At 46.3% G+C, this 27,871-nt stretch overlaps 1 protein-coding gene across 2 annotated transcripts in view; it reads right to left on the reverse strand.

The window, feature by feature from the left end:
• The window catches only part of NFASC (neurofascin), a 1,241,670-nt gene that overhangs the window by 187,240 nt on the left and 1,026,559 nt on the right, over positions 1-27,871 (reverse strand). The window contains exons 23-26 of one of the 2 annotated variants that reach the window (XM_085627634.1): positions 21,409-21,524; positions 8,126-8,330; positions 2,365-2,487; positions 1,052-1,225 (exon numbers count right to left, since the gene is read on the reverse strand). In XM_085627634.1, the coding sequence (XP_085483760.1) occupies positions 1,052-1,225; positions 2,365-2,487; positions 8,126-8,330; positions 21,409-21,524 (618 nt within the window). The remainder of the gene's footprint in view (positions 1-1,051; positions 1,226-2,364; positions 2,488-8,125; positions 8,331-21,408; positions 21,525-27,871) is intronic. The other variant, XM_085627649.1, reaches the window with a different exon arrangement.

Below are 27,871 nucleotides of genomic sequence, written 5' to 3' on the forward strand. Positions count from 1 at the left end.
TGCAATTTCTTTTTTTTGGAATCTGGAAGGCAAGGGTCGCCAATTCTCTGTAACCCTTCATGTAATCGCAAAGCACTGAAAGGCTACCAAATGCACTTGTCAGCCAGTAATCATTAGCACAATGCAAATTGTCCTTGAGGGACAGTTTTATAGTACACATAGCTATATCGGGCATTGTACGGTGTAGAACGTGATCATATAGACTGTTTCATGTTCATCACGATATTCCTTTTGCAAAAGGAAACCTTTTTGGCATTGCAGCCCTCAAAAGAATAATTTTGCATCATGGCTATTTGAAAAGAAGTTCTGTAACAAATTTTAATAAGAAAAAATATGTGTTTTACTATGGCAAACATTGATAACATGTTTTTGCAATAGAATTTCTGACACTTCTTGATTTTGTTCAATTGTACAAATGGAAAAGATAGTACTAAGCTATGGGCAAAATCGGTTTGCTCCGTTCTCTAATAAGCAGGTAGCAAATTGTTGTTAAAGAAAATTGCTCCATTTCAGTTTTATGTAGTATGCCTAGTAAGAGTCAATTCACTTGAATGGTCAGTATGAAATGATCACAGACAGGGCATTGCCTTTGCAGGTGGATGGAGATGCACATCTGAATGTGAGCCCAGATGCGGAATTTAAGTGTCCATAATTAACACAATGCCGTATTTTACAGAACAAATTGAGAAAGACTGTTTCTTGTAACCATGTCAAGGGTGAGATGTTCAGTGTTTGACACACCAATATCCTTAGTAATTAAAGCAGGCAACTTATGGGACCATACACAGGCATAGCTGCTCTCAGACAAGACAAGTTGACACTGGACTGCCCTTTTAAGTGAATGTATCAAAATATGAAGCAATGTACACAATGATGAAAGACTGGAGTCAAGGACCATAGTTTCTGTAAAACGTGACATGAAAAAAGCCACATAACCATACAAAGAAATGTCTGTCCTGATATTCTTTTGGTATCAAGTTAATGTCCAAAGGCAAGAGTCCTATAGCACGAGAGACACTTTGCTCCTAGGTCACCATTGAAAGGCACCTACCTTCATTAAGGATGATTGGCGACTCGTCTGAGATGGCTTCGCCTGTTCCCACCTGTGTACGGGCGCTGAGTGAGAACTTGTAGCGCGAGACAGGGTCGGTTCGCTGAAGACTGTATTGTGTTTGGTTGGGAGGGAAGCTTTCTACCACCGGCCGTGAGGTCCTAGAGCTATTGACTGGGGGGGAAGAAAGGACAAGGCACATTCAAAATGCAAACAAAGCACAATGTTGTGCATTCTAAGCATACTTGTTGGATCTTTTCACAAAGCACTCAAATTCATCTGAAATCCAGGAAAGAAAGCAGTCAATCTGCTCTCTAACACATAGAGCTTTTCTCTATGTGGAGGTGGTGCGAGTCTGGTGCAACTGCAGGTGGCACTCTATGAGAAGCTGAAATTTCCACTTTAGGTAACACTTTAGGCTTACTTTAGGACAGGTGCAAGTTGAGAACTGGTAAAGCTGCGCATGCTGCTCTTGGGAAAGATGGGTGCTCTAATCTAGGTTAGTTGCAGCTGTTGAACAGCAATGTGATTGTGCCTTCTCAGATTTAATTTTAGGAGCGTTTCCGAATAGATGTCACAAAGAAAGAGAGAAAAGACAGGGACAGAAAGAGGAGTGAGACAGAAAGAAAGTGACGGAAGAAGGAGAATGAAAGAGAGAATGAAGATGAAGTGAGAGATGGCACTAAAGGGGTTGGAGGAATAAGGAAATACAAGCAGAAAACTAAATAAATGAAAGGAAGGGAGAGGATATAAGATGGAAGGAGAGTTTATTAGAAGTGGGAGGATGAGAAGAAAGGAATGAAGTGCAAAGAGTGGGAGAAGAAGGAAGATAAAAGTATCTTTTTAGACCTGCCAGACAGAGTAGTGGCCTATGTATTGAAGGGCTGGCTTCCTATGCTTGCAATGGTCCACTAATATATTTATTCAACTAGTTTGACCTGCAGCATCGATATGACCAGATGGAGGGAATTCATGCTTATTCACCAAATGCTAACCTAACCATTTTCACTCATCTCACCATATGTGGCATTACTGTTTCTCTCATGGTGTTGTCAAAGTACATTATTGTTCACTAAATAAGCACCACCTCTGCTCTTCAGATTATATAGTTATTGAATAACGATATCTTAGCGAATTGTATTATAAAGCGTTGTGAAATCTGGGAATACAGCGCCTAGGGCTAAAGTGCATCAGAAAAAAAACTATTAAATAATGCAAGAGTTAGTAGACTGTGGCACTCATTGGAAAACAGTACTTGCTGACATATTGTAATAAGGACCAGCAAGTTTTACACAAACAAAATTGGCACTTACACAAGTGGTATTTCAGAGAGTACCCAGTGAGCACACCGTTGGGGTGTTGAGGGTGGTCCCACTCCAGGATGATGCTCTCCAGATTTGGCTGTGTGACCCTGAAATACCTTGGGGGACTGGGTACTGTGAGATAGGCAAGAAAATAAGATAAGTTAATACACACGGACATAAAATGGACAGTTTCACCAGAACATATTCTGTCGCTCGAGGGGGAGGTGTTTCCCTCATTTACAATAAGGGCAAACTCTATAAGCCATTACTGCTATAATGTAGTCTCTCTTAATGGCACGTTGAACATTATTATTAGATATACAGCCCACACCCTCATCTACACCTCCCAACCTTTCCAATGCGCATGGTAAATTATGTTGGAGGAGTAATCCTACAGCAGTACTACTGTATTACTAAATTCAAGCAGCTGCCATTCGCACCTTGATTTTGAGACTGATAAGACTGATCTTGCTATCACCCACATAATGAGGGCCGATGTGCGTGGCTTGCCATCAGTGAGCTGTGTCCATCTTGTCCACAGTTCTGCTGCTGACTAGAACGACAGCAAACAAGTGTAGCATCGAAAAACTGAGCAGGGGGCTGAAAATAAGATGACACGGAAGGCAGCACATTAAGGGCCCCAGAAGCAGGGCTGCTGCTGAGTGACAAGGAGTGCCTGGCAGTTGACAAATGAACAACTTGGATCCCTCTGCATGCAAACTAAGAGGCAGCCACTGCACCAGTGAGACTGGAACCTAGAGCAGTTTTGCTGCAGCACTGGATGCCCTCTGCCCCTCCCTTCCCCATGGAGACCAGGCAGCCTGCTGTGCAGTACCTGTGGCCTGTCTTTAACTCCACCACGTGGGAGGTGGCATGCTTCAGCGGTGTCAGTCGTTGGTGCTTTGGGGCATCAGCCAGCACAAACTGACATGAAGCAATAGCGATGGGGTAGGAATCCCTGGTCATTGGGCTGGTCCTGAAGGACCTTCTTTGCTGAGGAGTAACAAAAAAAATGTAAAAAAATGTAAATTGATACTTGTATAGCGCACTACTCACCCGCAAGGGTCTCAAGGCGCTTGTACGAATACTGCTGTGGAACCCATCCTGGCTTTCCCTGTGAGGCGTCCACTCCTGGGCACCCCCAAGGTGGAGGCCAGGCATCCTTAGCGTTGTGGGGGCCGTTGTGGAGATTAAGCAAGCTATTGCCCAGAGTTGCAGAGTGGGACTCCATGATTGGAATGGCACCAAGGCGAGAATTATCAGGTCCGTGGAATTTTTGAGCCCAAGACCCGCCGAGGCGGGGAATTGAACCCTGGTCCCGGGCTAGACCTCTGCATCAGGGTCTGCCGCTCTAATCATTGAGCCACACTTCTCCAAGCCCTGCATGCACAATCAATGCCTCCTGGTCGCATACCCCAGGGAAAGGAGTATGACCGAGGTGATTCCTGGTGACACATTCAAAGGTGCAATATGCAATTTGATAGCCAGCTTAGAAGGAGCACTGACCGCAGCTACAATAGCTAAGGGCAGGGTCGCAACCACTCCCAAACACGGCAAGATGCAACATTTACTTCGGTATTCTCTCAACCAACAGAAAAATCAGATGCTAAGGGTGTGGGCCGAGCAGGGGTGGCATAGGCAGACTCCAACTCCACCTCACAAACCATAGTAAGTTTGTAAGCCATATAGACCTCGAGCTTGGCCTTTGAAGCTAAAATTGATGAGGTCTTGTGGACGTGGCACTCCTCAGGCACAAAATGTTGTAAACCGGGTCACTTCTCAAAACTAGACAACATGGTTAGAGAATTCCAATCCACTGTTCAGCAACTTAAAAACATGCTAGCAACTCATCAGAATGAGTGGAGGATGCTGAAGGGCGGTCTTGTCATAATATTCTGAGATTCATTGGCTTCTCTGAAGGAGTAGAGTGGCCTAGCCTAGAAACGGTCCTCGAGGCATGGCTGAAGGGCCTCCACCCATCAAATAAACTCTTTCCTACTTCGATTTGAATCCGTGAAAATACAGACTTCTCCAGACTACACTAGGCTGGTCCAAACACAGAAGAAATCAGTTGAACACGTAAAGAAAACATTGAGAGCTATCGGCCTAAAATACATGCTGCTCTATCCAGCCAAACTGAAAGTTATATTTCAAAATATAGTACACTTTTTCAAGATGCTAGAACAGAAACGGTCTTGGATGGAGGTGGTCAAAGTTGGCCGGGGGGGGCGTAGTGATGAAGTTGACTGAGAGGGTGGGAGAAGAATTTGTGCACAGGAAGTGCAATGGTAAAAGAAAGAAGGGGCAGTCATGCAATATGCAAAACCTAATTCCCAGATGCACTTCTACTTCAAGAGACCCACTTGTGAAGCACAAAGTATGACTTTCTGAGCCGCTATGGCTATACTAGTGTTTACCAGTCGGGATTTAACAGGAGCTGCAGCGGTTGGCTATCCTCCTTTGTAAAACTGCCCCACTTATTTTATCCAGGGTCTATAATGATGGTTTGGGTTGCTTTGTATCTAATGCAAGACTGCTCGAGTGTAATTTATGGACATTGGTCAGGGTGTACACTTTTGGGCTAATTGCAGATCTGCTACTAGACTCCTCCACACAAGAGGCTGATCGAAGCAGGGGACTTAAATTCTATAATGCACTCAGCCTTGTACCTGAGTGGGTCCACCAAGATGCATAGTACTCAGACTATGTTAAAATGGACTGAATCACTAGGACTGGGTGACACATGGCGTGAGAAAAGTATGCTAGAAAGGCAGGATATTTTTTTACAAGGTTCTAGAGCAATCCTTTTCCAGATTAGGTGTGTAATGTAAAGTCAACAACTTACACTGGATCCCGTGGCTGTGACAGTACTAGTTTGTGAATGCATGTTGTACATAAAATAAATGCCCTTCACCGATAAAAGTCCATAAATCTCATGGTATTTGACACATGATCTCTCCACAGCATCCCCCTGATGGCTTCGGCTGCAGCATTCTGTGCCCACTGCATTTGACATCAGAGGAAATATATTCTATAACAATAGAATAACCTGAAATTTAATGCAGCCCCTCCAACTGGACAAAAGTGATTAGATGATTAAACAGGTAAGATAAGTCTTAGTTTATCAAGCTGGTAACAACTGCCATCCTCTGATGTCACCGATCGCATCAAAGTTCATGTTTATGTCAAACTGAAAACCTGGGGTTCCCAACTTTAATTTTTTTAATTTTTATTTATTAGCAGTTGGAAATACATAGAAAACCGACAACATTTCAAATAGCACGAAACTTGCATAGCGAATGCAGTTACATAATAAGCACGTATTGTACAGATCAATACAGCAGGCCATATCATTCACATTCATGGAACATTCTCTGCATTTCGTGGGTTGACATCTGTACTACCCACCTGTGTATGCATTAGACGCTGGTGACAAGGGAGCTGACTGTCTATAACAGCTTTGGCCATTGAATATCACACTATGAGTTACAAATGGCTCCCTCTGCAGACAAGGAGTGTCCTGCCATAATGGCAGGGGTTGGGTTTCTACAGAGGAGGAATGAAGTAAAGGGTTCCCAGATGTCTCGGGGTCTAGAGCTTGGTGGCATTAGTTCCCAGAATGCAGATAGTTGTTCATGACAGTGCGTAAGGTCGGTGTTGGTGCCTTCGACCTGCCCCAATGAATCGCTACTCCACGTTTGCCCAGGGGTTCTCAAATTTGGTGGAAAATGTTAAATTAAAGTTGAGCATGTGAGGAGTGAAAAGTGAGGACATATTATCTCTGCCTGTAGAGAACACTACATCTCAACAGGATAGAATTCACTCCCCATAAACATACTACTTTATTGTAAACAATCTTGAATGGTAACTCAGGGCTTCTGCCCTCGTTCTTCATTCAATTGTTCTATAGCTAGGTTTACGCTCTACAAATATCTGTATACATACCTAAATATTTAGTTGGAGGCATTTGTCTTGCATCCAGGACCTTATTTTTCCAATGTTACACTGAAGTTTAATCTCAGGCAGCGACGTGCAGTTTCAAAAGGCACAACATTTCTATGAGAAACCTCAGACTTCTCCAATTTGTGGTCTAAGCATTACGTTTTATAACTGTTGATCAATCTTTATCTTCATACTTGCACAAAGATAAGTTCTTTAAATGACTCATTCAGAGAGATAGATGGATTTGCAAAGGGCAGTTTCAAATAGAGCTCTACCAATTCAGATAAGTGCAATCTAAAGTTGGAGTTGGCAGTGAACAAGATGCAATTCCAAGCTCAAGACCTAGACAGCAGAATGGCATGTGCAAATAAGTAATGTTTCTTGCTACTAAATTAAAGATTATAGTGGCTGGTACTCATCTACTCATGTGCCTCCCTACTCTGGAAAATGCCTCCACACATTGGAGCTGATTAATATCCTGGGTAGATTTTTTGAACACAATATCAAAGGAAATCACTAATCTTCATCAGTAATAAACGTTTTGTCCTGAGTACTTGGAGCAAGTGGTTCCTTTAACTCTTTTGCAAACTGTGTGTAAAAGATCATCAAATTAGATTTGTCTCCACTCAAAAACAGTAATGGTGCATATCTGGGACTACTACCTGCTACACAGATTAAAGAAACGGAAGATTGCAGCTGCAAAAGTGTTGTTCTCCCTCAGACGGCAAGAGCACGATACCCATGCACTTCATTAAACAGCAGTTAGGATTGAGCCAAATTGACTTCAAGGGAAATGTGCCTTGGTAGTCGCATGTTTAATGGTGCAGAAACTTTTTTTTTTTATATATGAAAGGTTCATGCACTGGGTCTTCTATAAATGCAATTTTTTTTATCTGTGAAGGGAAAGTTATTTTTTCTCTGCACTGAAGGCAACATAACAATGGCAAATGTCATGTAATCTATCCCAATTACAAAACCAAACATGAACATTTAAGTAATGTAACCACCCACGTAAGATAAGATTACATAACATAACAAATATAAATAGCCTTGCAATGGCCTGCCATAAAGAATAGAAAACTTACCTACCTATAACAATAGTTTTCCGGCATCTGTACTGTCTCCATTCACATCCAAAGGATACTTACTCACCACTGGGCATTAATTATGAGTGCATGTGCTTGAGATGTGATATTACAATGGACAATCATCCTGACAGGTCTAAGGATCCTCCATTCAACACCACATTGTACTTCTTGCGTATGAAAAGATAGCCTTGGTACTTGCAGAAACCATGTTAGGTAAAAAATAAGCAGGTATTTCCACCTCCAAATGTGGTACACTCTTCTTTTTCCGCAAAACTATTTAATTCCATAACGGAATGAGCATGTGAAGTTTTCTGGCAGTTTTTCCTTACCCATTCATTCCATGACCTCCAGCAGAGGTACAGACTGATTCATGGGAGAAACCATATTTGCAGCAACTAGAAACAGCATAAGGTTTAGCTTAAGGAGTCCCCAGAGAGAACATATTTGTCAAAGACAAGAATGTAACTACTATTTCCCTCAAAGCAGCATATATGTCTACACTAGGAAAGGACATAAGCAAGACAATAAATGGAAAATGTAATTGTTTTTTTCTAATCTTTATGGTAGGATCTGTACAATGTTTTTCAGTTTGGATCCTTTATAAACATTAACTTTCAAGTCACTTTGTAAACAAAGTATTCTATAGTGACAGTGCCTCTCTCCCTGGTGGCCTTTCTTCTTGCTCAGCGATGAGGAACAGAAATAACACACCTAGGTACAATGCTTTAATTCAATCCTACCTCCTTCAGGTGTTGTGAACTCCTTGACCTCACTCCGCGGCCCATCCCCACGTCCATTCACCACTGTCATCTTCAGTTTGTAGTTACTGTATGGCACCAGGTGGGACACCATGCCACGCAGACGGTCACCGATAAAACTAGCATGTTGCTTTCTCCTGGATACCCACAAGTTCTTCAGCAGGCTGCTCTCACGCCAGAAGTAGGCCTTCAACAAAATGGGGGGCAAATAAATCTGCAGCCCTTCTGGGGCATTTCCCGTTATTGGATTAATGTTAGGCCACTGCAGGTCAGGTTAGAGGAGGTGAGGGGCATCAGCAAGTTATCGAAGGTGTATATACACAAACTCTGACAATCAAATATTGTTTCAGCACACCATCCCTTAGAGCAGGGGTCTTCAAACAGGGAGGCGGGCATTATGCTGATAACTGTGCATCGTTTTAAACAGAAAACAAAATAGGAGCGGCAGAAAGCTGCTCTGCAATCGGCCATCACTAACATCTTTTGTTATTTGTATCCTAGCTGGGAGTATGTGTCATAAGGGAAGGAAATATTTTTCAAACCACCCACCCACATTTCTAATACTCTAATTGTGGATACTTTTACACGTTAGTAAGGCCTGCCTGACCAGAATATTATGTTTGGCAATCATGTATTTGATTGCAAATTTAAAATGGTAACAAAACTTCACTGCAATGTTTAAATACGTCTAGACATATTTAAACATTGCCAATTGATCAGAATTGTGAAAAATTCTGAGGGGGCGCGATGAGTTTTTTTCCCCCCACGGGTGGAGGCGAGGGGCACCAAAGTTTGAAGACGACTGCCTTAGAGGCAAAAGGTCTGACAGAGGAAATAATAAGGAAGCTATCTTTCTTCTTTACTCCTAAACCAGGAGATGCTTTATTACCAACCCACAAAAAGAAGAAGAGGCAGAGAAAACAATGGGAGGGGTAGGGGCAAGAAAGAGGAGGTGGATATGGGCATTAGTAAGGAGCTTGTCACGCTTTAGAAATATCTGTATTGCTTACATCATCCACACTAGTGTAAATCAAAGACACTCCTAAAACCTTTGGCAGACAACTCAAGAGCATGACAAGCTGCACATGTAGGGCCGGGTCTGGTGGCTCAGTGGACTAATGCGTCTATTGCAGGGGCCTGTGTTCGACTTCATGGTCACAGGTGCTAATCCCGGCCGGTCCACTCAGCCTTTCATCCATCGGAGGTCGATAAAATGAGTACCATTGAATTGGGTAACAATGAACATCTGCTATTCAGAGCCAAGAGACCTCTGGGTGAACGTGCGCTTTACAAATACGCATGTTATGTTATGTATTGAGTTGCTTCCCACTTTCAGATTGAAAAATAAAGTAACAGAAGTATGGGCATTCTAACAACAATGTGCACAAAAGTCAGCTCTCAAAACATTCAGAAATACAAAAAAGTAAAATATCTGAATAGGAGAATGATAATTCAGAATATCAAGAACAACTTCAAAGAAACCCATTGAGTAACACAACCTAAGTATAATCAAAATATAATCTGAAAAAAATGTCTGCACAACAAATAAAGCCCTTGACAACAAGTCAATACCACTCATCATTATATACATACATATACCGAAACACAACTACACACACACACAAGACATGTAGACACACAGGTTCTACACACACACGGAGCTGCACACACCTAAAAATTACATAACTATTGCCCCTCACACATAAAACTGCACAAAAGCACTATGCAGTTTACACATCAAATGTACACACACACACGTGCACACACACACACACACACACACACACACACACACACACACACACTAAATAATCTCACCTTCATACACAGTTTTCCAGCACAGCATGGGGACACTTCTCACATTCATACACTTTAAGAACAAGTTACTTACCTTTGGTAATGCCTTATCTGGTTGAGACTATATCTAGCCTCAGATTCCTTACCTTAGAATTATCTCCATTTTTTGTGAGCAGTACTCCTGTACTCTGTTAGGTGGCATTGTTCAGCTCCGCGTAGCATCGTTGGACATGCCGGAAGTGACGTGCGCAGTGCCTATATTGATGCCACCCTAGTGCGCTGACGTTTCTTTTCACAACTTTCCATGCCAGGAGGGCAGAACCACCAAGAACTCAAACTACTGGTGTGGAAAACCAGGGCCCTGAAAAGTAAAATCCCTATCCCTAGAAATCTGTTCGCAGAACAGGGAGGAGGGGTGGGTCAATAAGGAAGAGTCTCTATTACAGATAAGACACTACTGAAGGTAAGTAACTTGTCTGATAGTCACTTTTAGCCGCATATTTACTTTTAGCCGCATATTCCTTACCTTAGAATAGATGCCCAATCAATACCTCCCCACGAGGTGGGTCTGCAAGACAATTTCACATTAGAAAGTCTTGTAGTACCGAACAGGCTAAATGCCCATTCCTATGGACCTGAGCGTACAGGCAGTAGTGCTTGGAAAAACGTGTGCAGAGACGCCCATGTTGCTGCCTGGCATATGTCCAGGACCGGAACTCTATATGCGAACGCTATGGGTGCAGGTTTAGCTTTGGTGGAATGAGCATGCAAGCCCTCAGGAGGTAGCTTCTTGGCCAATGCGTTGCAGATGTTAATGCTGAGCATGATCCATCAGGAGATAGTCTGCTCCTGTATGCCTTTCCCTTCTTCGTTCAGAGATACCCCACAAAGAGTTGGTTGTCCACCTGGAACTCCTTTGTGTGGTCAAGGTAGAATGATAACGATCTTTTTGGGTCCAGACAGTGAAGCCGGTCCTTTTCCTGGGAGAGATGAGGAAGAGCGTACATAGTAGGCTGAGTGATGGACTGACCAACATGAAAAGCAGTGATCACTTTTGGCAGAAAGGAAGCTCTAGTTGTATCCTTTCCACTAGAGCTGAATCAGCTTGTCTGGACAGATGTTCAGGTATGGAGGTTTGGATGACAAATCCTGAAGCTCACTGACCCTCCGGGCAGATGTTATTGCCTTCAGAAAGGCATTCTTGATGGTAAGGAGCCTGAGAGCACAATTGTGCAATGGTTCAAAGGGAGCGCACATCAGAAAAGTCAAGACCAGAATTAGATCCCACTAAAGCATGATCTTCAAATAATCCAGATAATAGCTGAGCAGCTAGCTCTAAAGAGACCACACAGATCAGCCGCCTCTCTGTCCCTCAAAGAGCTTCACTGGCTCCCAATAACTCGGAGGATACAGTTCAAATCGCTCTGCATTGTTTTCAAGGCCTTGCATGGACTTGGGCCTGTGCCACTGCAGAGAAAATTTGTCTGGTACGCCCTGACCAGAAGCCTTCAATCCTCAGCAGCCAATTTGGTTAGCATGCCCAGATTCAAAACAACTAAGTTTGGAGGAAGAGCATTCAGCTCTGCAGCTGCTCGACTATGGAATAAACTTCCATCCAATCTCAGACAAACAGAAGATTTTCTACACTTCAGGAAGAAGCTTAATACCTGGCTCTTCCCAAGGGTGTAACATAGACAAGCCATCTTTCACATACATCTGTCTTCTTTATGGTAACATGTGCGAACAGTAGGACTAATGTAAACTAGTGCCAGGATACCCGTGGGGTGATAGTGCACTTTATGAGACTATACAACATAACATAACATGATTGTGAGGAGTTGGCCTGGTATATGCTGTCCACTAATTAAAGTGGGCACCTTGCACCAGTCCAAACGACCCTTATTGAGGATTAGGTTAAAGACAACCTTTATTGAAAGCTATCCTAGTGGTGGCTATGGAGAGCAGCCTTCAGGCTAAGTCTCGAAGGAATGTAAAGCAGCTTGTTTTACCAGATCATAACCTCCTGAATGATCAAATGAAAGGAGAAACACACAAGGAATATATAAAATATATGTATTTATTACTAAACACTCTCTACTAACCTCTTTATGAGATTAGAGAACAAAGGACACAATATTAAATCACTAGAACAACAGTAAATATCACAATACACAGTGGCTCCAGGGGAAGAACAAACCATATACTAAGAAAGTGGTATAACAACCACGACTTGACTTGACACAGTGCCTAGAGCACGTAGAATTGCAGGGACCCCAAGGAACCACCCAAGGTAGTGACACAGGGGACCCTTGGAGGACGGGTGCAGTGTGTGAACACAGGCGCGAGCTCCATACAACTCTCTGGAAAAGTCGCGGTTGGAAATTTAAAGATTAAGGACACTTCGGAGAGGACTTTAAGCAAACCCAGTTAAACATAGATGGTTCTAAGGCCAGCACCCTTGAGAGTACCGAGGTACCCGTGTTACCTATCCCAGAGGAGCCGGGTGAATAGGGGTCAAGTGATGTCAGAAACCTTCGTCGTTTTCAATGGCATGATGCGAAAAAGTGCTGCTGCCGGGAAGATGAAAAGTGTCCCGTGTGATCCAAGCCTGGATCGGAGATGAGAAGAACCTGAAGTGACCTAGACAGAGTCTAGGTCACTTCACAGTGACCAGGGGCACGATAGACGAATGCCCACCGATGTCAGGTGTTTCAGGTGACAAGATGTGAAACTTGACTCTGCCGCCACGGGGACCAGGAGATGTTGACGACGACCTAAGTCCGGAGGTGAGCTTTCCCACGAAGAATGTCGAGTGCTGGGGATGTCAGTGTCCGGATTGAACACCAACAAGCCTTGGCAACTGCAACCCACGCGGGCAGAGGAAAGATGCTTCGGTGAGGACCAGCAAGGTCCTTGGGACTCTCCAAACTATGGATAGTCAGGGCACGTCTGGAGCAACCAGGAAAGCCCACGGAAAGTCAAAGTTACCTTCACAGGGAACCACAGGTCAACGGACCAGGGATCACGAAGGGACCTCGAGCTGAATCACAAAATACCAGTCCACGGAACACTCGTGGAGTGTAGGCCGGAAATCTTCGGTGGCATTACAGCTCGGGGTCAGGACTACACATAGCCGAAAGCACAGCCTCAGGGATCGCCAAAAAGCGTATGCTGCTGCAAATGTACGAGGTGCACAGGGGTTCAGGTTGCACGGTCCCCGCGAGGGATAAGGGCCTCAGAATTGCTGAGAGCACAGATCAACCTCAGAGACCTTGGGAACCCACCTCCTGTGTTGCAGAAATCTTCGGAGCCCTCAGGAGCTCGGGAGATGCAAACCGGTCAGATGCGTTAAAGATGCCTGCCTTGCAGGGGAGTAACTCCTTTACTCCAAGGGAGATTCTTCAGTCATCCAGCGTAGTGTAGATCGTCGAAGTACTTGGTTTCTGTAGCAGAGTTTAGCCCAGGTAAAATCTAAAGTCCTGTAGTCAGGGGTTCCTACTTTATATCCAAGGAAGGGGTGGGACAAATTCTGGGGACCCACCTATGGGAGGGTCAGGACAGAGGGGTGGCTACACCCATGTCCTTTGTCCAGTTTCGCTCCTTAGCAGGAGCTGATGGCTCCTGCAATCAGTTTGAGCTGGACTATGCACAGGGACACCAAATGTGTCCCCAGTGCAGACTTCAAAGCACTCTCAGCGTGCACCCACCCAGCCCCAATACACTAAAGCCTGTCTGGGAGGTGGTCACACCTCCCTGTGACAGGAAACCTGTTGTCAGGCCTTCCCCTGCTCGAGTTTTGTCCAGCAGCAGGAGGGCAGACTCGTGTCTGTGGCTGGCAGCATCCATTTTGTGATGCCCATGGCGAGAAAGCTGGGACCGGGTAGACCGGTGACCCACAGTAGTGGTTCTACAAGGGAGGAATCATACCTCCCACACCAGTTACTGATGTGGAGGTATGATTCCAGGGTGTTTGACACCAAACAAGACATGTTTCCGTGCAGCCGTTTTAAAGTTAGCATTTACCGCGAGGTTATAATGCACTTAAATATATATGGTTGGCTGCATCACAAACAACCCCGGAAAATAGGTTCCGAAGGCTGCAGAGGGGCTCTGCTCATGCATGGGCACCCTCTCACATAAACCCCAACACCCTGCCTTCAGGATTGATAAGGCCTGCCATGGGGTGACTGAAAGGTTTACATGTGCAGTGATTAGGATAGATATAGTGAACCTTAATCTAAGTAAGGGGTGCATGCACCACCTTACACAGGCTGCTGTAGAAGACCTGTAGTGCCATTTTGAATGGTCTCTCAGGGGTGGCATAATACATGCTGCAGCCCCTGTGAGGCCTCTGGTGTACCTAGGCCCTGGGTACATAGTATCCATATACTAGGGACTGATAAGGGGACCCCAGAATCCAATCTGGACTGTACCTAAAGTACATGCTATCAATTTAGAGGAGAAAGCAGATAGTCTGACTGGGATCATGCTATTCAGGAACCCAGTCTAAGTCGAAAACAGTGTTACATCAGCAAAAAGTGGGGGTAACTATAAGAAGCAGATCCTACTCTCCTACAATGATGAAGGGCGACATTGGAAACATGCTGCAAACCTTTCAAGAACCTTTGTACAATAAGGGATTTGAAGAGGGATGGTTGATCAGGCAACCGCAGAAAAGAGGGTAATTCCATTTCTCTTCATACCATGTCTCAAAGGCAGGTGTATACAGTCTTGGTGGAAGGACGCCTGGCTGGCAGACTTCAGGCGGAAGATCGAAAGAAATAAACTGTAGCCGCTAAATCGCCATGCATGAAGGCGGAGCGTTGACAGGTTCAGGAGGAGAACCCTCCCCTGCTACTGCGACAGAAGATCCTCCCGAAAATGCAGCCTGATCAGAGGACCAATCGCCATGCTCAACAGCTCAGCATACCAAACTTTCCAAGCCTAGTCCGGAGCCATAAGAATGACTTGAGCCCGGTCATTCCTGATCTTCTTGAGAACTCTGGGCAGGAGTGAAATGGGCAAAAAGGCGTAGGGGAGGCCTGAGCTCCACTCAAGACGAAAAACGCCTCAGAGTGAGAGCTGTCTTGGAAAATCCAGCTTGCAAAACCGCTGATATTACGCGTTATCAGCAGTGGTGAACAGATCCTACCAAGGTTATCCTCACTGCTGAAAGAGACCTTGCACCACCTCTGGATGGAGACGCCACACGTGATCCGCTAGGCATCTTCGGCTGAGTTCGTCAGCCCTGGTGTTCAAAAAGCCCCCAAGGTGTTGAACCACCGGAGAAACGCCTTGACATTGCAGCTATGTGCAGAGATACAGGGCCTTTTGACAGAGGAATCATGACTGCACCCTGCCCTGTTTTTTGCAGTACCATATGGGGGTGTTGCTGTCTGTGAACACCTGAACTAGCCTTCCCTTGATAGAGGGCAGAAAGGCTTTCAACGCCAGCCGGATTGCCTCCAGTAGGTTGGTGTGAAGTCCGGATTCCTACAAGCCCAGAGGCCTTTGATCTCCACCTCTCCCAGATGACCAATCCATCCCAGAAGTGACTCATCTGTCACCACTGTCAGATTTGGTTGGGGAAGAGAGAGGGGTCTGCCGCTGACCCGAGTGCAGTTTGTTAATCTCCAATGCAGATCTTTTGCACTTGCCCCCATGATCTGGACCATGTAGGAGAGATTCCCCTGATGCTGCACACACTAGAACTTCAGGTCCCACTACAGAGCACACATATGCCAGCAGGCATGTGTCACAAGCAGGATGAGAAGGTTATGAGGTTCAGAAGCCTCCGAGTCTCACCGAAATCCAGGCTAGAGGCTGAAACATCGGTATCATATATATACCCTGGACTCGCCATACAGGATGTAAGGGAGCGTCTATGAGGAGTCAGTTGTGACTTCGGCACGTTTATAGTAAACCCCAGTGAGTGCAGGAGGTCTGCCTTAGTCTGAAGTTGGGAGAAGACAGCCTGGGGCGAGCCCGCTAAAACAGCCAGTCGTCAAGAAAGGGAAGATTGGCACTCCTGATCTACACACATGAGCTGCAACCACTGCCATCACCTTTGTGAAAACCCAAGGTACACTGGTAAGGCCAAAAGCGAACTGAAAGTGCTCGTGGCCCACCATGAACCGCAGGTAATTCTGGTGGGCAGGCAGGATTGAAGTATGCATCCTGCAAGTCCAAAGCTACCATCCAGTCTCCCGGGTCCAGTGCTGATAGAACTTGAGCGAGCATGATCATTTTGAACTTCTCCTTCCTGAGGAAAAGATTGAGAGGGCACAGGTAAAGGATAAGACAAAGGCCTCCGTCCTTTAAGGGCACCAGAAAGAGGCAGAAAAAACAAACAGCATATTTCTGGTGTCTGCACTCTTTCTGTGGCACCCTTGGCCAGGAGAGCCATCACTTCCTGGCGGAGCAAGGAGAGATGGTCCTCAGTCAGCCTGTACCAAGTGGGTGTCATGGTTGGAGGGGTAATCATTAAGGGGAGGGAGTAGCCCCTTGACAATCAGAGGAACCCAGCATTCTGATGTTATAGACCTCCAGTGGGGTAGGTGATGGCATATCATACCTCCCACTGGGTGTCCATGATGGTTAAGAGGGCAAACTAAAGGGGTTTGGAGACTGCTGCTGGAGTGGTGGACTGGCTTGACCTCTGGCTGCCCCAGCCACGCTGTCCCCTTGGCCACGCAGAGCCTGGAAAGCTTACGCTTTGTGGTGGCTGGGCTGGTAAAGACGCGGCTTGAAGCCCCTTCTGTGGCCACAAAAGGAGCAAAAGGCAGACTGGAGTTGGCAAGGGGCCATGGAAAGGCCCATGGACTTGGCAGCTCTGCTATACTTTAAGCACACCAGCGCCGAGTCCACCTTGTATCTGAAGAGATGGGGGCCATCAATGGGCATGTCCAGAAGCGACACTTGGACATCCCTTGAAAAGCTAGTTGTTCTCAGTGAGGCGTGATGCCGTAAGGCCACTGACGAAGAACCAGCTCTGCCCACCGAGTCGCTCCTGTCCAGCCCACATCGAATCGTGAGCTTGGATGCATCTCACTCATCAGCCATAGCTTGAGAGGGTATGGCTCAGGCCTACTCCAGGACCATAGGCAACACCTTCACAACTGAATACCACAAGGAATAGGATTAACGGTCAAATGGCATGCAGTGTTCATGGGCCGCAGTGCCAGGCTCATGGAAGAAACCATTTTCTTACCTAAGGTGTCCTGCCTCTTTGATTCCCTAGCCAGAGGGGTGGTAGGGAATGCACCAGGATTTACAAGGAAGTGGAGGCTTGGACCACCGAGCTCTCTGGGGTAGTGTGTTGAGTGAGGAAAATGGGGACCCTGGGGGCAAGCAATTGCCCTGTTCACAGGAGCCCCTGTGCAGAGCTTGGACCAGGTTCCAAGCAAAATGTCCGCTAGGGCTTCACTAAATGGGAGCAGTGGTTCTGAGGGGGTCACTCCTGGCTGAAAAACCTCTGTTAAGATGTTTGACTGCCACTGAGGGTAGGCTAAGGTTCAGGACCTCGGCCGCCCTTTTCATCACCATGGCAAAAGAAGCCCCCTCCTCCGTAGCCATGGTAGAGAAAGAAGGCATGCCAGTATCTGGAGATGTGTCCAGTCTGCTGATGCCTGCCAATTCCTCACACCAGTCCATGTTGGGGTCTAGGAACTGGTATTCTTCGGGGTCCAGTGACCCCTCCCAATGCTCCCCGAGTCCCAGGCCAGAAAAATAGGGCTCAGACTCTGGCCTGGAAGGCATGGTTCAGCAGCGGGGAACGCCCCTCTGGCTCCGTGTTGAACTCAGGGATGAGAATGGGGACGGCACTGCCGGAGGGTGCCATGAGCATTTGCATCGGGGCCGGAGAAGGTCAAGGTGGTATGGCTGGCACTGGTCCAGATCCATCCGTGGATCCACAGTGCCCGACTGGAGCTGAGGGTGGAGCCGCTGGCAGAGAACCAGAGTGGGGGCACTCCCAAACCTACAGGGCACAAAGCCATGCCAGTGGGAATAGGTCAACTAAATATGAGGTGCATGGCGTCCTATAACTCACTTGGGCGGGGGTCACTCAAGCTTCCGGAAACTCGGGAAGGAGCGGAGCTGGCGTAGGTGAACTGCGGAGCCATGCCTTGAATGATGACGCTCCCTCAGCTCATCGGATGACTTCGACAGACAGGGCAAAGACGAAGACCTCTACGACTTCTTACTTTTCTTTCTCTTGTGGGACCTACCCTAGGACAACTTTGAATTAAACGAGGATCTTGGGCTATTTGACTGATGCCAGGACCTTCCTCTCGACTGGGATCAAGACTGTTGCCTCGTTGCATGTCCAGTGACAAGGAGCTTGAGGGACCACTCCCTCAAAGCCTTTGGGTGCATGGCGCAGCAGTCGACGCAGGTCAACGCATCGTGGTCACGCTAGAGACACCAAAGGACAAACAAGATGCAGGTCCGTCACCAACATCTGCCAATGACAGGAGTCACAAAGCTATAAGCAGGCCTTCCTAGTGGACATCCTGCCACACCAGTAGACAAATCTCACAAAGACCTTGACAAAAAGTTGAAAAAGGTCACTGAAAAACAAACTAGGGGTAGCTCTCTCCCGATCTGCGCTGACTGGTGCGGGAAGAAAAGAACTCACGTGAGCGCGCTGGGGTGATGCCTATATAGGGCCCACACACGTCACTTCCGGTGCAGATGATGCAGACGTCACCACGCCAAACCAAACGATGCCACCTACCGGCACACAGGGGTACTGCTCACAAAAAATTCCGGCCCCAGTCTGACACCTGGAGATAATCGGAGGTAAGGAATCTGCGCCTAGAAGTCTATCAGATTTACCAACCTTCAAGCCTCACCAGTCACAGGCCACATGGCCAAGAAGTGTTGCAAGCACGTGAAGCTAGAGAGAACCCAACCAAACAGTGCTCAGACTTCTCTGCCTTCAAGACCACGCTGTTAGTAGCCTTTAATCTTTTAAAAATAGGTCACAGAGTAGAGACGGATTCACTGTGGTGAAAAAATATCACCCTGGACAGAAGTGGTATGAAGCAAAATGTGATGATTACTAGCGTGTGAGTTACTGTGAACCCATCTGCCACATCACGTTTGCCTGAGGAATACATTTGATGGTTGGGCATGCTATGTAAACCTTGTCCCACATAAACAATGAGAGGTCGGCTAGACACACTGTGTAAATTGCCACTGCACAGACCTATTACAAAAAAGCACCACCAGACAGTGATATACCTCAGTGGACAGCCCAAGGGATTATCGCTTTACAGCAAAAAGTGGCATTGAGTTAATTCCACCCACAAGGTGAACTACTGATGTCTCATTGATATGATGCATCCAATACCCAAAGCATAATTCTGGGAGGCCTGATTCTCCATCAGGAAACAGGTAATAGACATTTGTATGTACCCTTACAGCCTTTCCACAGGCTGAAAATTTAATTCCTTTGAGCTGTGAACTAAAGGTTATAAAATTGCCCCATAAAAATACGTGCAGATTATTGGTTAAAAAACATGAAATGGTCTCACAAGGCTGACTATGCAAAAGTGGTGGAGCCCCTCCTGCATGGCAACCAGAGGGAAGGCAGCTGAGCCTTGGGTGTGAGAAGGATACACAGTGAAGGAAGTAAAGAACCGGGGGTGAAATTCGATTCAGCACTTTCCTTTCACCAGCAATCCCTAGCAGTGGCTGGGACATGCTTTCTTTTGAAAAAATCACTTGAAACATTTTTCGATCTTCTTCCCTGCACGGCTAGAAGGGCAGTCGCAGAGACCCTAATCACATCTGGACTCGATTACTGCAACAGCCTCTACGTAGGAACCAATAAATTGGTCTTAAACAAATTAAACATGATGCAACCGCTCGATTAGTATTAAAACGGCCTAGAAGCTCATGAGCTGCTCTTAAAGCACTTCATTGGTTGCCCATCCAGAAAAGAGTCCTTTTCAAGATCGTAATAATTACTTTCAGAGCTTTTAATTCCATAGGCCCCTGCTATCTATCTTCGGGCCAGGTTTGCTCGCGATGTTACACATGCACACTCAGATCGTCCAATACAAATGTCTTGAAGCCCCCTGATTTCAGGTATATCACCAAGTGGTGGGGGTGGGGTGGGGGGGGGGGGGGAGGCCAAACTATTGCGGTACTTGGGACCAAAGTCTGGAATTTGCACTCAAACCATCTATGTTTCATTCAAACTGAGACCCTCTTCTGGAAAGCTCAGAAATCCTGGATCTTTCCTGCTCCTGACGCTCTATGTAGATCCCTTATCTGAGTCTTTCAGTTCCCGTTGCTTGTGTACATTAGGGATCCGCACAGCACCATGATGCTCCTCGGAGTGATAGTTGAATTTTACAAGTACTTTATAACATAACTAAGGAGCAACAGCAGCTGTCAGGCTTTGGCCAGTCAATTCTGCTCTACAGGTATTTAACCATTCACAGCATAACCAGACACAGAGTCATAGCACAGAAGGCCTAAGCCCCTACTAATGTGCTAATTCATAACATGAATAAATCAAAAGCCTCTATACAAAAGGCACCGGCCCTCATAAAGAGAGCATTTCTCCAGCCCAGTGACACACCCAGAAAGCTATCCAGACATAATCCTTATTAATAAAGAGTTTGACACTGAATGGTAGTCATAATACAGCCATTTTAACGAAAGGATGAAGGGACAAATGACTACTGAGCATAATCAATAAATATTTCGTTTTTCCTGAAGCAGGAATGTCTCAATCAAAAATAATACCATTCAAGGTTTATGAATGAAGATTGTCTTGTCCAGTTCACTGGTTCAAACATCTCTTGTCTTCAGTCTATTAAGGCTGAGTTTAATGGAGTCTACCCAGGTGCCATGTTCAACATCAACTGCAGCAATATCTGCAAGGAGGGCTAATCTGAGTATACTAGATAAAGCTTAATATCATCCAAGTACCTATGGAGTCCCAGGCCAAGGTCTTTGGAATTCACAGGGCCGGAGCTACTAACATGGGAGAGTAGTGATTTATGTGATACTCCACTTTCCAGACATCCCCTCTCTGTTGCAAATTCTTCATAACTCGCGCTAAAATCTTCACTGCCATTGATATCAGAAAGCTGACTAACTATAATAGTTGCGAGTGTTGAAAGTTACAGATAACTTGAAGAACACCAATATCATGCAGTCAACCCTTGACACATCTAGGTGATCATGCCACTTTTATCTTCTATGACCCACCTGGAGTTTGGATTATAAAAGCTAAGAATATGTTTGCTAGGTGCAGTATCTGCTTGGTAGGCTTTAGCCATCCTCAGGATATGGGTTGTGGTCAATACACCATCTTAAGGTTAGCAGATTACAGCTGTTTCAGGGTCAGTGGGCTGATGGTTAATCAGGTTTAGCAGATATATGGTTACTTGGGTTTGCCGGGTTATGGGTGGGCTGTAAAAAGATGTAAATATATGCTGCAGTCTCACTCTGTACTCCATTAGATTCCCATGCACGGAGGTAGCTGGCACGCGGGTCCACTGGAGGCCGATGGCAGTGCTGTTTAAGATACGGATTTTGATTTCAGTGGGGGCTGCCGTGGGATCTGACAGCAGGAACAGAGCAGAGGTCCAGAATAAAAAAATACATAATGAAAAAAAAGAGAACTAAGAATAAAAATGTCCGTCTTCACTTTGGTCAGTAATGCTATTCTTCTTAATTTCTTTGAAGGCTCCACCACAGGCGAGACATATTTGCTCATACCTCTTAAGCATCAAGTGGCCTTAAACAACATAAATTAGGAGATCCTGTTTGCTTGATTCTTGAACCTCATATTCTCTTTGTTTATGTCTTTTCTCCTACTAATTCATAGTGGGCCACTTGTTGTTCGGCTCACAACAGATCATGGAAGTAGCAACCCTGCCATTTGAGTTATTCAACATATATCTCTTTCTTCTAAAGATTAACAAAGAATGTAATGCTCTCTCCCACTCCGATGCTGACATTCTATCAACAAATAAGCAGCAAGCAAAACTATCAATTCATGAATATCAAGGATCTCCCATAAATCTAATGGAAGGAAGGATAACGTTACTTACCCAGTAAACGTATGTTCTTGGCATGTACAGCTGTAGATTCACATGCTTTGCATACTCCTGCCATCTAGTGTTGGGTCCGAATTTTTGCAGTTTGTTTTTCTTCGAAGAAGTCTTTTCCAGTCACAAGGTAGGTGACTCCTCCTTTTGGTGATAGTGCGCATGGGCATTGCTAGATTGTTTTCCCGCAGAGGGTGAGAATGGAGTTAGAAGCAGTAGAATAGAGATGTCCATGCGTATGTATGTATACTAAAGAGAACCACAGCAGCTACAGATATCTGTGGAGGCGGGTGGGCACATGTGAATCTACAGCTGTACATGACAAGAACAGATGTTTACTCGGTGAGTCACGTTATCCGTTCGAGGCATGTGAGCTGTAGATCACATGCTTTGCATAGACTATAAAGCAGTAATCTCCCAAAGCGGTGGTCAACCTGTAGCTGTTGGAGTTGCCCCCCCAGTACTCCCCTTCGTCCACCGGTTGTTGGAAGAGGCCGGAAGGGACAAGGTGCCCGGGGGAATGGGTAAACTCTCCACCCAAAAACGGAACCTGGGGGGGAGGGGGCTTTTGGGTCCCTGCTGACGAGAGGCAACTACCTCGAAACTTTTGGGTCCCTGCTGACGAGAGGCAACTACCTCGAAACACGTGTCCAGGGATGGCTAACGCGACACTTTTCATTTTAAACTTTTGGCATAGGCTTACCCGCCGACGCTACTTCATGGACCACAATTCTTTGGGGTAACACGCTGGTAGGACTAGCAGAGTGCGGCCAATCGGATTTTTGTTTATATTCAGGCTCCCTTGAGCCGGTGGGGCTGACGAGCCCATGGCTACGCACCTGCGCGCCTTGAGTGGTACTTTACCTGAGAATATTTTTTGGCAGCCTATGCAGCAACCCTACACACATACATACTCCCTGCTGACGAGAGGCAACTACCTCGAAACACGTGTCTAGGGATGGCTAACGCGACACTCATTTTCATTTTAGACTTTTGGCATAGGCGTACCCGCTGACGCTACTTCATGGACCACAATTCTTTGGGGTAACACGCTGGTAGGACTAGCAGAGTGCGGCCAATCGGATTTTTGTTTATATTCAGGCTCCCTTGAGCCGGTGGGGCTGACGAGCCCATGGCTACGCACCTGCGCGCCTTGAGTGGTACTTTACCTGAGAATATTTTTTGGCAGCCTACGCAGCAACCCTACACACATACCTACTCCCTGCTGACGAGAGGCAACTACCTCGAAACACGTGTCCAGGGATGGCTAACGCGACACTCATTTTCATTTTAAACTTTTGGCATAGGCGTACCCGCCGACGCTACTTCATGGACCACAATTCTTTGGGGTAACAGGCTGGTAGGACTAGCAGAGTGCGGCCAATCGGATTTTTGTTTATATTCAGGCTCCCTTGAGCCGGTGGGGCTGACGAGCCCATGGCTACGCACCTGCGCGCCTTGAGTGGTACTTCACCTGAGAATATTTTTTGGCAGCCTACGCAGCAACCCTACACACATACCTACTCCCTGCTGACGAGAGGCAACTACCTCGAAACACGTGTCCAGGGATGGCTAACGCGACACTCATTTTCATTTTAAACTTTTGGCATAGGCGTACCCGCCGACGCTACTTCATGGACCACAATTCTTTGGGGTAACACGCTGGTAGGACTAGCAGAGTGCGGCCAATCGGATTTTTGATTAGTGTTTTAAGTACTGTTTGGCCCACATTAGCTTGTTGTCTCGCCAACACATCTACACAGTAGTGTTTTGTGAATGTGTGCGGTGTAGACCATGTTGCAGCTTTGCAAATGTCCACTATGGGAATGTTTCCTAAGAAGGCCATTGTAGCCCCTATCTTGCGAGTGGAATGTGCTCTAGGGGGTAGTATAGTTGAAGTTCTCTTTGCTTTTGCATAACAGGTTTGAATACATTTAACAATCCACCTTGCAATACCCGATTTGGAGATAGGATTGCCCTTATGCGGTAGTGCAAAAGCAACAAAAAGTTATTTCGTCTTTCAAAATGATTATATGCAGTATAAGAGTGCTCGTCTGACATTACGGGTGTGTAGAGCTCTTTCTGCAACAGAATCCGGTTGAGGGAAGAATACTAGTAATTCTACCGACTGATTTATGTGAAATGCAGAGACTACTTCAGGTACAAATTTAGGGTTGGTGCGCAGAACCACTTTATCCCTATGCAGTTGGAAAAATGGTTCTTCTATGGTTAGTGCCAGTATTTCACCCACTCTCCTTAGTGAAGTGATTGCAATGAGGAAAGCGGTTTTCCAAGAAACAAACTGTGGCTCACACCTATGCATAGTTTCAAAGGGTGGGCCCATTAATCTTGTGAGGACTATGTTAAGATTCAACACTGGGGCAGGTGGGAGTCTTGGAGCTATAACTCTTAAAGTCCTTCAATGAAAGCTTTAATTACAGGCACTCTGAAAAAAGCGATAGATGTTGCCTATTTTGTAGGTACGCAGCTATAGCAGCAAATTGTAGGCATATGGAGGATTCTCGCCGGAGACGACGACGAGGCGCGCAGCTGTTTTTCCGACCCGTGTGAGGTCCGGAGCCTCCTGGTTCCCTAACAGCCTCGCGGAGTCCCAGGATCATACGGGGTGAGCCCCGCATCTGCCTCCTGCCTCGTCGGCCGCCAATTCCTCTGGCCTCGCATCGCGCCTTTCTCCTGGCTGTTCGCTGGAACACTGACGAGCGGAGAGCATCCCCTCCTCCTCCGTGACAATTCAGGACGTTGGCTGCGCCGACGGACATATCGCTGGAACGATGAGACTTCGACAATCGGGGAGCGTTGGGACGCCCACATCTCGAGACCCTCCGGACACATCTCAAGATGCAAGGATAACGCCGACATTACAGTCCCTGTGGAGAGACTAGCCTGTCCCAAAATGGCCGCCGTAGCAGGATACACATTTCTAGAACCAACGATCCGACCAGCGCTGTAAAGAGAAAGAGATGGTCCCGTTTTGCAGGCCCCTGCTGGAATTACAGCGCGCACTGATCTGACACACTTGGAAGGTATGCCTAAACTAAACTACTATTCTCTTTTTGAATGACGCCTGACCCCAAAATGGCGGCCTCACGATGACGAGGTAAGACCTCCTGCGAATCTAAGAGCTTTCCCCGCAGGGGGAGGATAGAAGGATCTCTATCCTCATTTGCATGAGCTGCTGCACTAGTCGAACTCCAATAAAAGCACCACTTGGAGGGTGTAATCGCATCTTTTTAAATCTTTAACTCTCATGGAAGAATGCCTGACCCTAAGATGGCGATTTCTTGATATCGAAGGCTTTCCCCACTCCCGATTCCACCCAGAAATGCAATTCAGGAATCTGCGCAAATGTTTCAGCGGCAGCACCATGCCTTAAATCATGAAAGTGATCTATCTCAAGAGCATCATAAGAAGACAGCGTAAAGGCTAGCCAATGCAATATACGAAACCATGGTGACTGAATCCTAATCAGTCCATATAGCATTTTCATTGCAAACACCCGCAAAGGTGTCGGACATCCTACGGCCCACTACTAAACGACACTCTTCCTCATTGGATCCTACCTTGTATTAATCCGCCACTTAAACCAAGGTCTCTACATCATGGCCGGACCACACATGTTACCTGATGGAAACAATGCATTTGCCATTCACTATCCCCTCAACCTATCGAAAGGCGCTTCTAAGACATTCAAGCACAACCTTCTCAGAAAAAACCCTGATGTCTTGTTTCTGGACCCCTCCCTCAACACCAAGCAAGGCGCCATAATCAATAACCTCATATTCTTTACTAGAAAAATAGCCAAATGGCGGTCCACCTTTTCCAAGCTACTATCCATACGCAGTCATAAAAATATCCCCTACGGAACCAGGATAACTACATCACCCGCACCAAACCTCAGAGCCACCCTAAACATAACTTCCTACAAATATGGCACCATTCTTATTCAAGCAGCCAACAAGGACCTAGAACTATTCGATAAATACTTTCCCACCCTAAAAAACCACACCATCTCCCCATCCAATCCTTCACAAGACCATCCTCTACCCCCCACCACCTATCCTGTTGATCAGAGCTCCCCGCGCCTACCCAGATCCGACAAAAGAGGCCACAACGAATCACCTCCCTTAAACCTCTCATCACCTACACCCCCCAACGGAATCATTCCCAGAACCAACAACACCCATCCCGTCCTGTCCAATTCTCGCCCCCCCACATCCCCACACGCCGCCACCTCCCCTATCCCCATCTCCAACACCCTCTGCCACAACCCTCTACAGACCGCTGATGTCACACTCCACGACACAACCCCCTTATTGAATCAGACTATAGCCCCCAGCCGGCACATGTCCTTCGCATTATCCACCACCCCGCTCCCGCTCCTTGCCACACATTCCCACCACACTACCCACACAGACATCAAACCCCTCAGCAATACCACTCACAGCCCTCCCTGTCCACCAACCATGCATCCTCCTCCTTATCACACCTCTGAAGAAATCCCTCTCTTAACCCAGTCCTACCGAACATCCAGTGAACTTCAGAACGTTATTCTCGATATCAAAAGCATCCTTCTCCTGGCTTTAAACTCCCTTTCCAAACTCACCCATCTTCAACACTCTCCTGCGCCTTTCAACAATATATTAAAAACTATCCCCCTACCTCTGTCAAATCGACTCATACGCACGCGCAAACTCCCGAACTATCTAACGGAAATGGAAATCCACTCCCTTCTAGTACTGTATGAAAAATCAACGAGCCCCATCAGTCCCGTAGATGATTCTTTCTACCCAACAGAGCAGGAAATCCAATCCCTCCTTCTGTCTTACGAGTGTCCCGCTCACCTCATCGCCATTGGAGAAGAATTCTCTATTCTCCCAGTCCCTATAAACCCAAACAGAACGTCCCTTCCAAAACTTAGAGGAATAAACCTGAACAACCTCCAATCCGTACCCACCAATCAGGAATATCACGAGCAATCCTCAAAGAATTCTTCTAATCTGATCTCCTGCCTTCTCCTAAACTGCCGATCAGCCTCAAAACACGCCTCGGACATCGCTGACCTCACTCTTAACATGAAATCAGACATAATCATCCTCACAGAAACTTGGCTCAATGAAGCGTCCTCCCCATTCCTAGACCTTTTAGTCCCCCCCAACTACAACATTATCAGACTAGACAGACCTCACAAAAAGGGCGGAGGTCTAGCCTGCATTCATCGATCCAACATTTCCATTTCGAAGTTTCATTCTGAACCCATGGACTCCTGCGAATACCTTGGGATATCTGTAAAATCCTCAGATAACCACTCCCACAAGCTACATATCCTCTACCATCCCCCAGGCAAGAACGCAGTATTCACAGATCAACTTATGGAAATCATTACAACAAACTCTACCCCTCTCTCCAACGACATATTCCTCGGCGACTTCAATCTCCATTGGGAAAACCCCCTTGACAAACAGGTCCACGCCCTCAAAACCTTCCTTGCTGACCATTCATTGATCCAAGCTATCTCAAAGCCCACTCATGCTAAAGGTGCTACTCTTGACTGGCTCATCTCTAAACAAAACACAATTGAATCAATCCAGATCTTCCCTTGTGACTGGTCAGACCATCACATCATCACCTTTAACATTTCCTCCTCTACCAGGAAAACCTTCCGGCAACAAAACAAAAATAAACAATGGGTAAGAAACACAAAAAACCTCGACTGGAACACCCTAGCCTCTCGCTGTGAAAAAGTTCTCATCCCACCCAACAACATATCCAACGCCAGTGACCTCACCGACCACTACAACTCCACGATGAGCAAGATCTTCGACCAAGCTGCCCCACC

This window comes from Triturus cristatus, chromosome 1_1 (assembly GCF_964204655.1).
Source record: "Triturus cristatus chromosome 1_1, aTriCri1.1, whole genome shotgun sequence".
NCBI classification, from domain to species: Eukaryota; Metazoa; Chordata; class Amphibia; order Caudata; family Salamandridae; genus Triturus; species Triturus cristatus.